Below are 18,397 nucleotides of genomic sequence, written 5' to 3'. Positions count from 1 at the left end.
AATTTTTTCCTACTTTCAAAATCTGTGAGTATCTATAACATGTGTACTTTTGCAATAAACAACTTAAGAAAGTTTTGTCCAATCTTGGAGTACTTTTGAACTTTTTAACAAACAATTTCCCGTTATAAAACATGGCCTCTCTCACACCGTTCACAAAAATAAACTCAAAATGGATAAAGGACCTGAATGTGAGACAGGAAACCATCAAAACCTTAGAGGAGAAAGCAGGAAAAGACCTCTCTGACCTCAGCCGTAGCAATCTCTTACTCGACACATCCCCAAAGGCAAGGGAATTAAAAGCAAAAGTGAATTACTGGGACCTTATGAAGATAAAAAGCTTCTGCACAGCAAAGGAAACAACCAACAAAACTAAAAGGCAACCAACGGAATGGGAAAAGATCTTTGCAAATGACATATCGGACAAAGGGCTAGTATCCAAAATCTATAAAGAGCTCACCAAACTCCACACCCGAAAAACAAATAACCCAGTGAAGAAATGGGCAGAAAACATGAATAGACACTTCTCTAAAGAAGATATCCGGATGGCCAACAGGCACATGAAAAGATGTTCAGCGTCGCTCCTTATCAGGGAAATACAAATCAAAACCACACTCAGATATCACCTCACGCCAGTCAGAGTGGCCAAAATGAACAAATCAGGAGACTATAGATGCTGGAGAGGATGTGGAGAAACGGGAACCCTCTTGCACTGTTGGTGGGAATGCAAATTGGTGCAGCCGCTCTGGAAAGCAGTGTGGAGGTTCCTCAGAAAATTAAAAATAGACCTACCCTATGACCCAGCAATAGCACTGCTAGGAATTTATCCAAGGGACACAGGAGTACTGATGCATAGGGGCACTTGTACCCCAATGTTCATAGCAGCACTCTCAACAATAGCCAAATTATGGAAAGAGCCTAAATGTCCATCAACTGATGAATGGATAAAGAAATTGTGGTTTATATACACAATGGAGTACTACGTGGCAATGAGAAAAAATGAAATATGGCCTTTTGTAGCAACGTGGATGGAACTGGAGAGTGTGATGCTAAGTGAAATAAGCCATACAGAGAAAGACAGATACCATATGGTTTCACTCTTATGTGGATCCTGAGAAACTTAAGAGAAACCCATGGGGGAGGGGAACAAAAAAAAAAAAAAAGAGGTTAGAGTGGGAGAGAGCCAAAGCATAAGAGACTGTTGAGAACTGAGAACAAACTAAGGGTTGATGGGGGGTGGGAGGGAGGAGAGGGTGGGTGATGGGTATCGAGGAGGGCACCTTTTGGGATGAGCACTGGGTGTTGTATGGAAACCAATTTGACAATAAATTTCATATATAAATAAAAAAAAAAAACATGGCCTCATTTCCACATTCATTTGTTAATAGTTATTTATCAGAGATCTATTCTGTGCCAGAAATATCCTACATATTAGACACAAAGACATAAAGAAAATAGATGTGGTTCTTCCTTCACTGATAACAGACTCTTTTTTTGGAAGAAGAAAAAAGAAAACTCATTGCAAATCATATAATGAGTATAATGTATAAAGAATAAAAAAACAATTTCATAAAGAGAGGGTCATACTTTGAATTGAGGGTATAGATAATCTATGAGGAAATTATAAAAAAAGGTGAATAGAAATGAGTTATATGAAATTTAAGTCAAGAGCAGTCTAAGAAAAGGGGACAGATAATGAAAACTTACAAGAAATAGAAAAATTTGTAAATCCAACAAGTTTTCAGAAGGCCAATTTGGTTGTAGTTTGATTATCCGACAATGTTGGAGAGACAGAGACGGTCTAGAGCATGTATTGTTTTATATTATGTACTTTATTGATTTAATTATTTAAAATATTAATTATAGTCCCAAAGAAATTCAAGTTCATATTTAAAAGACACATTACTTCATTATATTCTTCTTTTTAAAAAAATAACTCGCACAGATGATCAGTTAGAAAGCAGCAAAAGTAAACATTTAGAAACTAAATAGTTTCTTGCAGTATTTTACTAAAGAGATGCTAGTGAGGTGCCAGGATGAGTAAAACAATGAGGTGAGAAAATTAAGACATAATTTGAGGCTAGAATCGAAAGAACTAAGAACTTAGTATAAATAGATTGAATGCAGGGACGAGGAGTACACTCCTGGTAGACAGACACTACCATTTCACTATATTGATTGAAATTTGTTGTTTTTATCAGAGGTGACATCATAAGGTATCTATTATTATTGTGTTAACTGGGATAGAGTCCCAGGATATACTTCTTGTTTCCTGTTTTATGTTCATGTTCAGTATCCAGTTTGAATAAAATAAATCTGCTGATAAAACAAGAAAAGTGTATTGATGATTATTTGTGGCAAATATTAGCTTTTTCACAAACTGACCTTGATCTCTTATATAAGAAATTTCCCCAGTATGCATCCTACATTGTCTGATTGTTACATCTGCTTCTGACATAATTTTGCTACAACTCTTACTCTAATCTGTCTCGTTTTCACACAGTACACAATGGGATTCATCATTGGAGGCACAAGTAAAAGAACATTTGCCATGAGAACATTGAAGAGAGGGGAGACATGTCGGACAAACCGATGGACAATGGAAAGGTTAATGATGGGCAGATAGAAGATGATCACTGCACAGATGTGTGAAACACAAGTATTGAGGGCCTTAAGCTGCTCCTTTCGGGATGCAATTCCCAGCACAGTCTTGAGGATCAGGAAGTAAGACACAGCAATAAGCATAAAGTCTACCATAACCCACAGTACTCCAAAAAAGCCATATATGACATCAATTCGGTTGTCAGAGCAGGCCAACTTCATGACATCCTGGTGGAGACAGTAGGAATGGGATAATTGGCTTTTATTACAATATTTCAAACTTCTCAAAGTGAAGGGGAAGGGTAGCACTAGGAGGACACTCTTAAGGGATATCACTATTCCTATTTTGACAACTCTGATAGGAGTAAGAATGGATCTGTATCTCAGAGGGCTGTGGATGGCTAGGAAGCGGTCAAACGACATGATCAAGAGCACTGAAGATTCCACTGCTGCAAATCCATGGATGAAGAATTCTTGGGTAAAGCAGGCATTGGCAGAAATTTCAGGGGCATTGAATAAGAAGATCCTCCACATGGTGGGTAGAGAAGAGAAGGAAAGGCCCATGTCAGACATGGCTAACATGGAAAGGAAGTAGTACATGGGCTCATGCAAAGAGGGCTCTGTCTTGATGACCAAAAGGATGGTGCAGTTTCCCAGAATAGCAAAAATATACATGCTACATATGGGGATAGAGATCCAGATGTGTGCATATTCCAGCCCTGGCATCCCAACCAAGAAGAAGGTGGTGATTTCAACATCCGATGTATTAATAATGGACATCATACATTTAAAGGACTCTGCAATGAAACAGAGATTCTTGAGTTGGTAAAATATGAATATCTGGAAATTTGCTAGAAAAAAATGCAGTTGTTGAAATTTTTGGCTCTTTTTAAGCTCTCTTTTGGAAGAATACAATATTTATGTGACTATCATATAGTGAGAAGTGGATGCCAATTTAGACTAAAATCTGCCTGTAGAATACATGAAGAAAATTTCTTTTGGCCATATTTTTCCTATAGAAAAACTAGAAATTCATTTTGTATTCAGATATTAATTTAATTTCATTTTCCCTTTAAAATATTAGTAAACTCTAGTCAAGTAATGTGGAAATGCTAATATTTCCCTTTAAAATATTAGTAAACTCTAGTCAAGTAATGTGTAATTCCCTATTTCTTGCTTTCACATTACAGGTAAGAAGTTGGGTAAAATATATGATTTCTAAAATGACACTATGAAGGCAAAAGAATCTCACAACCCAGTATCTTCCTACCTATTCCACAAAAATATTCTTTCACAAACTACCCTTAGTTCTATTCCCTGCCATCTGAAAATTGTTGGTTATTTAAAAATGCTTTTAAAAATTCCAACTGTTTCCAAATCCTGTATATATTTGTAAGGGCAGTTACTGCAGAGATTATTGACGTATTATGTCTCATGTTTTCCTGACCTGGAATTTGTGATCACTTGTGTAGTGTTGACAGAAGAATTATAATAATGATATAGTATCACAATTTAAGAGAGTCTGAATTCTGTTGAGGAATGATTTCCTATTTACATAGTCTCCAAAGGACAATTTTCCCAGAGATATGGCCTTTGGAGTCTTCTTCCTTTTGTATATGAGGTTGTATGTGGTTGATTGCCAAAAAAAAAAAAAAAAAGTGAAAACAAAATAGATGAGGATATCTGAGTACTTACCAAAAAGCAGACATTTTGGAGAACACTTCTGAGAGTAGCTGAAGGATTCCAACAAAGTCCCAGAAGTTACCCAAGGCACTTCCTTATATATAAAGGCTTGCCTCTTTTTCTCTTTCTCAGTCTTGTACCTACCCAAGGGGCACTGAACCCTTGGGGAATTCCAACCAGGACAAGTCTTTTCTGAGAATAAGAATAAACTTGTGCAGATGCAATAAATACACAGAGATGGTTAATACCAAAGAAGTGAAATAAATATCTAGACTTTGAATTAGGGGCCATTTTGTTTGGAGAGAGGCCTTTAATAACCAGGAGTGGTAAAGACCTGGTAAATCCTGTGAAAAGTCTCTGACACTTCCGTTGGGTTTTTGGCTCAGATATTACTCCTCTGTTCTGAAAAGTGTCAAAGCAGAAATGCTGTGAGTTAAATCAGTGCGTTCAAGGAAGTGGTGTTGGACAAACACCTTATGATATACATTTTTAGCCTTCTGGTTAACTCCAGGGCCTGTATCCATCCTTCTAGATCCTTACTCCTAGACATAACTAACTAAATATCCCTTAAAATCAACTTATCCAATAGACTTCATTGTCTCCTTTTCCAATTCTGATCTCTTCTTAGGGAGCTATCTCTATAAGAAGCCTTTATGCTTAATATTTAACAAACCCCAAATCTGAGCCCTTTAACCTCTTCTCACTCACATTTTGTTCATAGCAATAGCCAACATTTGTTGAGAATTTAAACTGTTCCACTTACTTTCATTCATTATTGATGATGATTTTGAGTCCTTGGATCTTTTAAATATGACAAGTACACTTATTATCTTCATTTTACTGATGAAGAAAATGTTCTCAAGGAGGTCAAGTAGTCTCTCCAAGATCATTGTACAGTAGAGGTAAGGTAGGAACTCAGGTCTTCTGGATTCCAGATAACTAAGCATATTTCATGCAATGGGGATGGCCAATCAATATTTATGGAGTTATGGATCAAATGGATGGTAGAATTTTATAGTATTTTCTTCACTCCAAACTGCCTATTAGTTAATTCTAGGGATTATATGGAACATGTAACCTCACATTTGTTGACCTTTCAACAAAGAAAATACTAAAGGATTCCAGAGAAAATTCTCTTGAAGCAAAAAATGTATTTATATATACACTCACCTCTATTAATACAGAGTCTTGGATGAGAACTAATATTGAGTAGATCAAAGAGAGGAAGTATAACAAAGTATTACCGTAGCCCTCTACAATAACCTCTCTTTAACTTTTTGAAAGTCACTTTATTTTACACAGGTCCTATTGTTTTCATCCTCCTCAGAGGATGAAAGTTCCTTTGGCTATATTGTCAGGAATTCTCCATCTTCAACTCTTGCTTAGTATCTCAACTTTCCAGTTCCTTCTCATAAAGGAGATGGCAGAGTGCATCTGGGTTTTTATTATTATTGTGTGTGTCACAATTGCAATAATGGTGTTATATGTTTATTGGCTTATTGCCCAACTTTGGAGACTGATTCCATTTGTTCTATGATAATATTAATAAGCTACAACAGGGAAGTTATCACATCTGTTATTGTTATTTTGATATGTCCAGTCCCTAGCATGTTGAAAGGCATGTGGTAGCTTAGTAGATGTTTGTTGAATCAATTAATGAATGAATTGCATTGTAAAACATGGCATCTTAAATCATATACTGTTTTTAACTTCGTTGTCTTTAGTATCTTTCCCATTTGGCTATGTTTGCTATGAAGTAAAAGGATAGATTGTGGTAAATCTAACATCTGTTCATATGGACTTTTACTGTGTAAGCTGGCATTATTTATATTTTTGCATGCATAATTTATATAATCTTATTTTGAAAGCTTTATCTGCATATAGATTATTATTCAAAGATAGAATATTAATAGGCAATAGGATTAATTATGCATATATATCATAATTATTAACATTTGATCATATAAGTTTAAAGCATTTTTTAATAATAAAAAGACATTACAGATTAATTGAAGTTTCTTGGCTCTATGCACCAAATGTTAATAAAAATATGCATGTCAAACAGATGGGACAGCTTAAGCAATCCCTCAATGGAAACATATAGGTAAAGTTCATTTATTAGGAAAGAACAGTTAAAAACAAAGATATAACTTCAGTTATATTCAGGAAGAGGGTTTCATGACTCTTGGATAGGTGCTGTCAGTGAAAATAACATACAGCTAGGGGCACCTGGGTGACTCAGTGGGTTGAGCCTCCGACTTTGGCTCAGGTCATGATCTCACAGGTCATGGGTTCAAGCCCCACATTGGCTCTATGCTGACAAGCTCAGAGCCTGGCGCCTGCTCCGGATTCTGTGTCTCCCTCTCTCTCTGTCCCTCCCCCACTCACGTTCTGTCTCTCTCTCTCTCTCTCTCTCTCTCAAGGATAAATAAACATTAAAATCATTTTAAAAAAGATAACATACACCTGGATGCCTGTCTCTATTCTTAAGCATAAGATTCCAGAGATGACTATTTTTCCATAATGATTCACGATTGTTACTAAATACATTGGTTTGTAATTACTCGTGTAATGATGTTTGTATTTTCTGGGAACTACCCCTACAATCCCTATAGGCCATCATATGAGCTCATTTCTCATGTATATTTTAATAATCATTTTCCTTAAGTAATGGTTTTGACATATTATTTCTCACTGATATCATTCTGCCAACTTTGGCAGTTCTAGTAGACATTTACTGGGTTTGTTTGCTATCATTTTCATTTATTTGTTTTTGTTTGGTTTATTCCAGTCGATTTCAGCAACTTTTCTAGAAAGAGAAATCCTTACTTTATATTTGCAATCACAATGTTTGAGGTAGTGGCATAGGACTAATTTTATACATGACTAATTTTGCCATTGGCATTAAACTTGTCTCCGTGGATATAGTGTCCATTCTCTTTAGGATATTAAGAAAGCAGTATTCAACCCCTTCCCTAGATCTCTAAGTGGAGATGATAATATGAGTTCTCTCTCCTCTGCTAGATAAGATGTAAGAAGTGTCCCCACTGCTTGTTTATCCAGCTTGTGACCACTTACCATACCATGTGGGTTAGCTTCATTCAGAATACTGACAAAGTAGAAAAGAGAGGTGAAGACAGTTAGAGTTAGTGGTGCTAATGACCTCTTTCCTGCACTGAAGTATGCTGTAGCCACCCCCCTTGCAGGTTCCTATAACTTTTACTCCATATCCATGAGGCATTTTAATATCTAAATGTTTTGTTTTTGAGATAATATTATCTGGTTTGTTGTCACTTGTATTGGAGTGTGTACCTCACTAAAGCAAGCTTTTTGATTTTCAGAGTTGAGTGTGGATTAATGATATTCATTTATATTAGAATTAGGTTTAAATTCAGCAGGGAACTTTTAGTGAAATCCTATAGATCTGATGAGATCTTATATATATTTGATATTACTCCATTTTAAAAATTAAATTCTTTTTTCAACACTTAAAAAAAATTATTTTAGGGTGAGAGAGAGAGAGTGAGAATCTTAAGCGGGCTCTACACTCAGTACAGACCCGGACACAGGGGGTTCCATCCACAACCCTGGGATTATGACATGGGCCAAAATCAAAAGCCAGGTGCTCAACTGACTGACCCACCCAGGTGCCCCTTAAAAATTAAATTCTAAAGAAAGTGCTCATCAAGATAAGTGTACTCTTAATCCCCTTTACCTATTTCACTTATTCCTGTTTCCTCTGGTAGTGGCCGGTTTGTTCTGTGTATTTAAGAATCTGGGTTTGTTTTTATCTCCTTTTTAATGTTTGGTCGTTTGTTTTGTTTCTTAAATTCCATATATGAGTGTTTGTCTTTATCTGACTCACTTTTTATTTCACTTAGCATTATACCTTGCTACAAATAACAAGATCTCATTCTTTTTATAGCTGAGTAATATTCTTTTGTATATATACATATATATATATATATTTTTTTTTCTTTATCATTTACCTATTAATGGACAGTTGGATTGCTTCCCTATCTTTGCTATTACAAATAATGTTGCAATAAATATAGGGGTGCATATCTCTTTTCATATTAGTGTTTTTGTTTATTTTGGGTAAATATGCAGCAGCGGAATTACTGGATTATATATGGTAATTCTATTTTTAATTTTTTTAGGAACCTTCATACTTTTTTTTCCACAGTGGCTGTAACCAATTTACATCCCCACCAACAGTGCACAGGGGTTCTTTTTTCTCTGCATCCTTGCTAACATTTGTTATTACTTGCCTTTTTGATTTTAGCTGTTCTGGTGGATATAAGGTAAAGGCTCGTGGTAATTGTAATTTGCCTTTCCCAGATGATTAGTAATGTTGAGCATCTTTTCACATGTCTGTTGGCCATTTGTATGCCTTTTTTGGAAAATGTCTCTTCAGGTCCTCTGGTCAATTTTTTTTTAACGTTTATTTATTTTTGAGACAGAGAGAGACAGAGCATGAACGGGGGAGGGGCAGAGAGAGAGGGAGACACAGAATCGGAAGCAGGTTCCAGGCTCTGAGCCATCAGCCCAGAGCCTGACACAGGGCTCTAACTCATGGACCGCGAGATCGTGACCTGAGCTGAAGTCGGGCCCTTAACCCACTGAGCCACCCAGGCGCCCCTCCTTTGGTCATTTTTATCAGATTATTTGTTTTTATGTGTTGGGTTCTATAAGTTCTTTATCTGTTTTGTCTATTAAACCCTTAAAATACATATCATTTGCAAATATCTTCTCCCATTCAGTACATTTCCTTTTTTTTATTGATAGTTTTCTTCACTGTGCAAAAGCTCTTTATTTTGGATTAGGGTCTAATGGTTTAATTTTGCTTTTGTTTCCTTTGCCATGAGGATACATATGTAGAAAAATGTTTCTATAGATGATGTCAAAGAAATTACTGCCTATGTTTTCTTCTAGGAGTTTTTTTGGTTTCATGTCTCACATTTAGACCCTTAATCCATTTTGAGTTTATTTTTGTGTATGGTGTAAGAAAGCAGCCAGTTTCATTCTTTTGCATGTTGCTGTCCAGTTTTCCCAATACCCATTTGTTAAAGAGATTATCTTTTTTCATTGTACATTTTTGCTTTCATTATGGTATTAATTGACCCCATAAGTATGGTTGTATTTCTGGGCTCTTTGTTTTGTTACTTTGATCTATGGGTCTATTTTTGTGCTAGTACCATACTGTTTTGATAACTACCACTTTGTAGTATATTTTGAAATCTGGGATTATGATACCCAGATTACTCCATTTTAAAAATGATGTCTAAGTACTATTTACATAGCTTTTATTTTCCTTTCTGTTCCAGTTAGTTAATTTGTAGAATAGGTGAGTTTCACATTAACAGGGTTCCCCAGACATAGTTTAATTTGATTCTTTGGATTTACTATCATACATTTTATTCATATTTGCAAAATTGATTAGAACCATGTTATTTTTTAAGTATTACAAAGTTTATGAAAAGTGGATTGCAAATGAAATACAGTAAAAATGGAAAAGTACAGCAGTTTTGATGGTTTTTCACAGTGATACAGTTATGAAAGGCACATATTCACATTTGACCTAATCATCTAAGGATGGCCAAATCCACCTGTTTAGGCTTTACAACCACATGTACAGGTATCTCTGTATGTAAATATTTACATGTATTTGCATGTACTTATTTGTTGTTCTTCTGTATATTAACAGAACAGTAATTCAACTGTATCTTTTTCATTAAAGGATGTGTAGATTTAGTCCCCTTAAGGCTACCAGTGTTCCCAAGCTATCTAAGAGGAGCCTGCTTTTCCTAGAACCTCTAGAGCAAGCATGCACATCCTTCATAAACACTTAGAACTATTTTATTCTCTTAATCAAGGGAAATGGTGAAAGCACACTTCCAAATAAGAACGCTGATAGACATAAAAATATTTATACTTGTACTTTAGTGATTTATCATACAGCTCTTATTAAAGTGATTTCTAAGGCTATAAAGCCACTCCCTCTTCTACAGGTACAGAAAAATCATCTAGATCCCATAGCAGGGCTTTGTCAAATAGAAAATTTGCTCTTAACATAAAATGTTTAATAAACACAAGAACAACTAGGATATTCCAGGTCCTTTGCTGGGTATTGACAAAGACAGAAGTGAAACGCTGCTTCTTTTTTTTTTATTTACTTAAAAAATTTTTTTTAATCTTTATTTTTGAAAGAGAGAGACAGAATGTGAGTGGGGGAGGGGTACAGAGAGAGGGAGACACAGAATCTGAAGCAGGCTCCAGGCTCTGAGCTGTCAGCACAGAGCCTGACACGGGGCTGGAACTCACGAGACACAGGGCTTGAACTCAGGAACCGTGAAATCATGACCTGAACTGAAGTCAGACACCCAACCAACTGCACCACCCAGGCACCTCATGAAACTCTGTTTCTTAAGTCACTCATACATTGATTAAAAATATAGACAATTTAAAATAAATTTAAAATACTGTTTAAAAATTTAGATTTAAATTTAAAAATTCAAAAGTACTATTGTTTAGTATCATAACAGTAGTAAACAAAGAATGTTGTGCAGACTTAGGTAAAGCATAGTTAACCAATATACACTTAAAGGAGATCATTTGTGGAGTCTATTGCAAACTATTGAAAATATAAATAAGTGAAATATCTGCTTATCTATGTTTTGAATTTAATTTAAATTATTTTATGTATGTGAGCCTTACCTCTCCAAACACATCTCACAGTCCTATAGGGCAGAGAATTTTTAATAGATTATATGAATTGCTGATCACACACACACACACACACACACACACACAAACACATACACACTAGATATTCAGAACTTGCTGATTCTTTTGTGGGTAAGTGTGTGAGCTTAATCTTCCAGCACATTTTAGTCACTGCTGATTATGCCTGTGATAATTAAAGCCACAGACATGTTATTTTATTTTTTTTCTATTTTTGTTTAGAATCATATTTTAAAAATCTTTTAAGTCCTAATTAGGACTGCACTGCTATTAAGGTTGATAGATAGGTGGTTGCATAGAGAAATAACAATCAGAAAAGAGGTGGGACAATTAGATATAAGACGACTATCACCCCACGCCTAACACCTAAGACATCTTATCTAGATTTTGTTGCTGCTTAATTTAATCAATAACTTGACATTTGAGGGCCTACTTAGTATAGACAGTGTAGCTTTGCGTTCAGTCTCTATTCTGTCATTACTATCTTCAGGTTCCTACAATTGTTCAGAAATTGCTGAGTTGAGTTTTCATTGTGGCTGACAATGCTCATCAACCTTGTTATCACATAGTTTTGCCAGGATCCGATTTCTAGTCTGCTGACTCATCACTGAGTACACAATGGGATTCATTAGAGGGTACCAGAAGGAAAATATCAGCTATAATGGCCCTAATGACTGGGGAAACATTTTTTGGCAAAGCGATGAAGGGCGGCCAAGGCACATAGAAGATGAACACAGCACAGATGTGGGAGATGCAGGTGTTGAGAACCTTGAGGCGGCCCTTGTGTGAGGCAATGCCTAGAATAAGTTTCAAGATCAACATGTAAGACACAGAAATGCACCCCAAGTACAATAAGGATGTAAGAGCCACAAAGAGTCCATAGATAACATTGACCCTGTTGTCAGAACAGGCCAGCTTCATGACATTCAGGTGGAGGCAGTAGGAGTGGGATAGAAGGCTTTTCCTACAGAATTTCAGCCTCTTTAGAATAAAGGGGAAAGGGAGGACAAACATGATACATAATGCAGCAAATATGAGGCCGATTTTAAAGACTCTGGCACTGGTCAGGATGGAGGTGTATCTCAGAGAGCTGTAGATGGCTATGAAGTGATCTATGGACATGATGAGAAGAACTGATGACTCTATAGCTGAGAATCCATGAATGAAAAACTCTTGGGCAAAGCAGCCATTGGGGGAAATTCCAGTGGCATTGAACAAGAAGATTCTCAGCATGGTTGGAAGGGAGGAGATGGAAAGTCCCAGGTCAAAAAAGGCCAGCATGGAGAGAAAATAATACATTGGAGCATGCAGAGGGGTCTCTGTTTTTATGAAAAAGAGGACAGTGCAGTTCCCCAGGATGGCAAGGAGGTACATGAGGCAAATGGGGATCAAGACCCAAATGTGAGCATGCTCCATGCCTGGGATCCCAATGAGGAAGAAGGTAGAGATTTCCATTTCAGAGGTGTTCAAGACTGACATTGCAGGAATGTGAGGGGCTCATAATATGAATCTCAGAAGAGCCTTCCTGAAATGGCCTAAATAGGTTAGCGTATGCTTTAAAATGTTGGTGTGAAATCTTAGGATTGCACTTTTTTTTTCTTTGTATAAGAATTCTTGGACTAAAATAACATATTTTATAATGTACTTGTAGGAATAATAGCAGGACTCATACAGATAGGATATGAAAAGAAACATGAATATAGATTAATATGCAGTAATTGCTAGCAGATAGATATTTCAAATATTTTAAATGCTTTTCCTGATCTCATTATACAAGAAGGAAGCAGTAAATTTCACAGCTTCTATAGCCATCTTTTTAAGGATTGTCATGCTTTTAAGTTTGAAACCTGTTTGGAGAAATATAGGATCAAAGAAGGATGTCACTTAGTACAATTGCATTTATAGTTATAAATGAATATTAATTTTTAAAAACAGTTTTCTTTCAAAAACTGGGGCTAGCAAGGGTTAACATCCATATCTAAAAGGATGAAGGTAGACCTGTATGTCACATTTTATGCAAAAGTTATCTCAAAACACATTATAGAGCTCAATCAAAAAAGAGCTACAACAATAAATGTCTTCGAAGGAAACTTAGGTGGTAAGTTTTTGTCATCTGGGGTTGTGCTGTCTGTGAGGTCACTGCTGCTCTTTGTCTTCCTTCTGGCTTCATAGAATCTCATATAAGCAGATATCGTTTTGATGTGCACTAAATGAATGAAAAGTTATACCCTCAATGCAGAGGTATGTATAAATTAAATTTATAAATGTAATTATATGTATAAATTAAATCATAAAATGAATTTTATACAAAACCCACCTTCACACCATTGCTTAAAAATCTGTGAACTCAGGGGCGCCTGGGTGGCGCAGTCGGTTAAGCGTCCGACTTCAGCCAGGTCACGATCTCGCGGTCCGTGAGTTCGAGCCCTGCGTCAGGCTCTGGGCTGATGGCTCAGAGCCTGGAGCCTGTTTCCGATTCTGTGTCTCCCTCTCTCTCTGCCCCTCCCCCGTTCATGCTCTGTCTCTCTCTGTCCCAAAAATAAATAAACGTTGAAAAAAAAAATTTAAAAAAAAAATAAATAAATAAAAATCTATGAACTCATAGTTTTTTGTTAGAATTGTACAGTTCCTTTCTGTTCATATATATAGAGAAAATGTAAAGAGATATTTAAACCTATAAAGAAGCATGCTGAGTTAGGACAGACAATAGAGCAAGTAACTCCTAGTGGTCCCTATAGCCTTCTTACTGATGCCCCTGCAAACTCAGTAGTTTTGCATGTCTGCACCCAGAAACACCTATACTAACCTGTGAGGCAATAACTCTACCATTCAGCAAACATGTCACCCCACAGCCAGCCAGGTTCCAGTACCTGCCTCTGAATTTCTCTCTGTGCCAGGTTAGTGATTCTGGCCTAGACTTGACTGGTTGCTATCATTTAGCAGGACTCTGGACTTCTACCATGCATTTACAGAATTGTTGGACTTTTTAGAGGGTTAGGGTAATGGCGTCCATCCTAATCACTTGGAAACCACAGCCAGCCAGATACCGTGTGAAATTTTTGCTTGAGCTGGTACAAAGGCAGCTATGAACATTTGGAAACTTACCAGTAAGTTGGTAAGTGGTTGTACCCACATGGCAGAGTAAAGAGGAAATGGAGGTGGCATGCAGTCACCAGAATTTCACTGCTATGTAGGCACAACAGTCCATCCTGACCTGCAGAGTCTAGTCCTGCCTTCCTGCTGCTTTCCTATTCGCCCAGAAAGCTTTGGGGATTCCAGCTCAGCAGGCTGTACCCAGAGAAAAAGAAAACTCCCTGGAGGTGAAACCTCAAGAACCCAGGAGAGTCATCCAACCCCCTGTAAATGAGATGAACTAATCCTTTTAGCAAAACACCCCTTAAGCCTCCTCTGCCCCCTCTGGCAGAATATGCTCCTGTCTTCAAAGGTCAAGAGCATCATGTGAATACTCTTAGAACAGTTTCACAGTGTCTGATAACTATGCCTGTATGTGTCTGCCTCCTTCACTACACTTTACCCCCTTAAACTTATGTGTGTTTCCTTCTACAAACTGACAAGGTTTTGAAAATTAAATTTTCATCTAGTATTTTCAAATATGGTAGTTTGCAACTGCATTCAGACTTCAGTGTGGAATTTTATAAACATAGAGATTTCTAGGCCTACTCTAGAGTCACTGAATCTCTTTACTTGATATTCACGGTATAGTCTTTGCATTTTCTTCGTATAGTATGTGTATTAGTTCCTATGATTATTATGTTATATATGAGTATTGTTTTCACTGTAAAAGTGAAATTGTCAGTTGCATTATATGTACTATGAGCTCTCATTAGACTTAACAATGAGCATTTTAAGATAAACGTAACACTCTTCCATTAGCTTAAAATCAATATCTTTTTTTAATTAAAAAAAATTTTTTTAACGTTTATTTACTTTTGAGACAGAGAGAGACAGAGCATGAACGGGGGAGGGTCAGAGAGAGAGAGAGGGAGACACAGAATCCGAAACAGGCTCCAGGCTCTGAGCTGTCAGCACAGAGCCCAACCCGGGGCTCCAACTCACGAGCCGTGAGATCGTGACCTGAGCCGAAGTCGGACGCTTAACCGACTGAGCCACCCAGGCGCCCCTAAAATCAATATCTTAAAACAATAGTTTTTGTTTGACTCTGATGCATTCATGAAAGCTCTACAGTTAGCAACAGTCCAGAGTTTTATGTTCAATATGAAAGGACCCAGGCAGAGCTTGTGGAAAAGGCCTGCACCCAATACTTCAAACTTCAAAGGACAGAGTCTTAGGTAACTTTCAGTGGGTTGAGTTGTGATTTCCAGAACTCTTTTCATTCAATAGACAATATTTCATGAGACTGTTAACCCAAGATCCAACAGAAGAGTTCATTGCATAGGACTGGCTGAACTGATGGGTAGCATCCTAATATGTTGTTTGGAATATTGTTAATGTTATCATCTTGTTCTATTTTCTGAATATATAAGGAGGATTTTTCTCTTTCTCTTAAGCTATTTCCAACCAATCATAATCTAGTAGACTCTGCTTTTGTAAAATGCAATGAAACATTTTGAAGTTATAACAGATTCTCATTGAATCCTCAGTGTTGAGGAACTCTTACTGAGTGTCTTTGCTTTTCATACTACTTGTATTTGCATAGGTGCAATAAGATCCTGTCCTCTTTTCACCAAGGTAAGATTTGGAGGATTGGTTATGCAACCAAGTCCTTTCCTAGAATGTCATATTTGAAAATGTTGCTCATTTAATCAAGTATGACTAGTGACTTTTAGTGAACGAAGTTTGACTGTATAAAATCTGTGCTGACAAAGCCCTCTCAAATAAATCACCCTGTTACTTGGTTTATAGGCATAGCCAGTAAAACTGGTAAGGGAGATCACTTCCATGACAGGACAGGATACTGGGACATTTGGGGGATCTGAGTAAAGGAAATACTGCCCAAATGTATACATACCTGAAGGAGTAATTTGGTGAAGACAATTTCTTGGTTATAGCTCCCTATTCTGGATATAGCGTATGATAGCAGCTTTTAAACATCTAATCTGATTCTGTATGGAAATCTCTAGCACTGCAAACTTAAGAAGGCCTATCTGGTATATCATCATTCTTTCTGCATCTGTGTAAATAATGAGATAAAATCTAATGAAAGCCCAATCAAGAATAATCTTTCATTGAAATTATATTTAATTTAATTTAATTTTTTAATGTTTATTCATTTTTGAGAGACAGAGAGGGACAGAGTGTGAGCAAGGGAAAGGCAGACAGAGAGGGAACACACAGTATCAGAAGCAGGCTCCAGGCTCTGAGCTGTCAGCACAGAGCCCAATGCAGGCCTTGAACTCACAAACTGTGAGATCATGACCTGAGCCTAAGTCAGAGATTTAACTGACTGAGCCACCCAGGCACCCCTGAAATTATATTTTATTTAAAATGGGGGAGACTATACAGGAAAACGTGTGCTTCCGTGGGAAGCTACATTTTTATAGCATGTTCTTATGGGTTATCTGATTTTGATATGCAGGGACTTGGTATTTTCAATGCTTTTCAGCTATTTTCCAACTCTGTAAGTCTCTGTAAGTTGTAGATACTAACAGCAACAAAGTAGTTCAGGTAGGTAGACCAGCAAATAAATTCTGACTGGTGGAGGGTCAATAGGCATGTCTCACAAAGTGAAAGAGACTATTTGTAGTCATTTGCCAAATAATGTCAACATTCCTATCTATAAATATATCTTTTATATGGGATCTCCTTTGAACATTTTGTATTATTTGCCTGGTTCTTTCATTAAAAATAAGTTAAATTAGATCTCTAATGGATGGTCATTTTATGCCATTGTGAGAGCTATTATTTTTACCTTTTTTGAAAATTAGTCCTTTTAAATTTTATCTATCTATCTATCTCTTTATTTATTTATTTATTTATTTACTTTTAGAGAGAGAGCATGAGAAGGAGAGAGGGGCAGAGGGAGGAGGAAGAATCTCAAGCAGACTCTATGCCCAGAGCAGAACCTGATGCAGGGGCTCAATCTCATGACTGTGAGATCATCACCTAAGCCAAAATCAAGAGTTCAACGCTTACCCAACTGAGCCACTCAGGCACCTTGGCTTGTTTGCTTTATTTATTTATTTATTTATTTATTTATTTATTTATTTATGAGAGAGAGAGCATGGGCATGAGCGGGGGACAGAATGAGAGAGGGAGAGAATCCTAAGCAGGCTCCATGTCCAGTGTGGACCCCAATCAGGGCTCCATCTCATGACAGTTGGGATCATGACCTGAGCCAAAATCAAGAGTCAGAGCCGAAATCAAGAGTCACATGCTTAACTGACTGAGCCACTCATGCACCCCTGAAAATTGGTCTTAGTCAGGGTTTATATCTGTGCCTGAGAGAGAGGCAAATCATATACATTATAAAGAGTTACGACATTTAGAACTCCCACAGAAACCGGGAAGACAGGAAACTTTCTATGATGTATAACATAGACAGTGATATTTTTAATGCTCAGGAAGCAAATACTGAAACAAATGAAATGGGTGAATGAATTAAATTCTTCTTATATTTTTGTTAACACTGCATGTGTTTATTGTTTGTTTTATTGGTTCTATGTGTGCTCATATCATTGTCCATTTCAATTTTAGTTCCTGAGGGCATAGGCATATTTAATAAAAGTCAAAACTATGAATTGGAGAGCACTATTTTATTTATTTTTTTAAGATTATCGATTTATTCTTGGTGGGGGGGGGATACCAGGGAAAGGAGAGAGAGAGAGAGACAGAGAGAGAGAGAGAGGGAGAGAGAGGGAGAGAGAGAGAGAATCCCAAGCAGGCTCTATACTGACAGTGCATAGCTCAGTGTGAGATTTGAACTCATGAACCCACAAGATCATGACCTGAGCTGAGATCAAGAGTTGAACATGTAAACGACTGAGCCACCCAGGCACCCCTGGAGAGCACTATTTTAAATGAAGAGGCAATCCTCTGTCACTTCTGATTGCTATCCAATTGTTATATAAATGTATACTGTTAATTCTCAAATGAATATATAGGATATCACTTTAAGTATGATGAAATTGACAAGCATATATTGTGTTCATGAGGCTGGTTAAAGCAAGCTAGGTGAAAGTGGACACTTAGAATACAATTTTATATTTATATATGAGCGCTACTCTTAAATCTTAATCCAAAAACATTGCAAGGCTGATTCTTCAATCTTAATAAACATGTTGGAAAGATGATATTGTAAAGCAATTAATATATGGCGTGATTCCTTGTTGATTCATTCTGCTTGTTCTGTGTCATTCACTGATTGAGATTTCATTGTGGTTAAGCATCGCTG

The 18,397-nt window shown here is 36.8% G+C and overlaps 1 protein-coding gene and 1 pseudogene across 1 annotated transcript; both read right to left on the bottom strand.

The window, feature by feature from the left end:
- Positions 1-2,436: 2,436 nt before the first annotated feature.
- On the bottom strand, positions 2,437-3,400 carry OR51A4 (olfactory receptor family 51 subfamily A member 4). The gene has a single exon (XM_025928467.2). It carries the CDS (start codon positions 3,379-3,381, stop codon positions 2,437-2,439), a length of 945 nt encoding a protein of 314 aa, XP_025784252.1. The 5' UTR covers positions 3,382-3,400.
- Positions 3,401-11,552: 8,152 nt separating this feature from the next.
- Positions 11,553-12,504, bottom strand: LOC112865506 (olfactory receptor 51A7-like; annotated as a pseudogene).
- Positions 12,505-18,397: the final 5,893 nt, after the last annotated feature.

This window comes from Puma concolor, chromosome D1 (assembly GCF_028749965.1).
Source record: "Puma concolor isolate L17-30 chromosome D1, mPumCon1.1.hap2, whole genome shotgun sequence".
In the NCBI taxonomy this organism is placed as follows: Eukaryota; Metazoa; Chordata; class Mammalia; order Carnivora; family Felidae; genus Puma; species Puma concolor.
The sequence above is the reverse complement of the archived record's forward strand: the minus strand, read 5'-3'. Positions and strand labels throughout refer to the sequence as shown.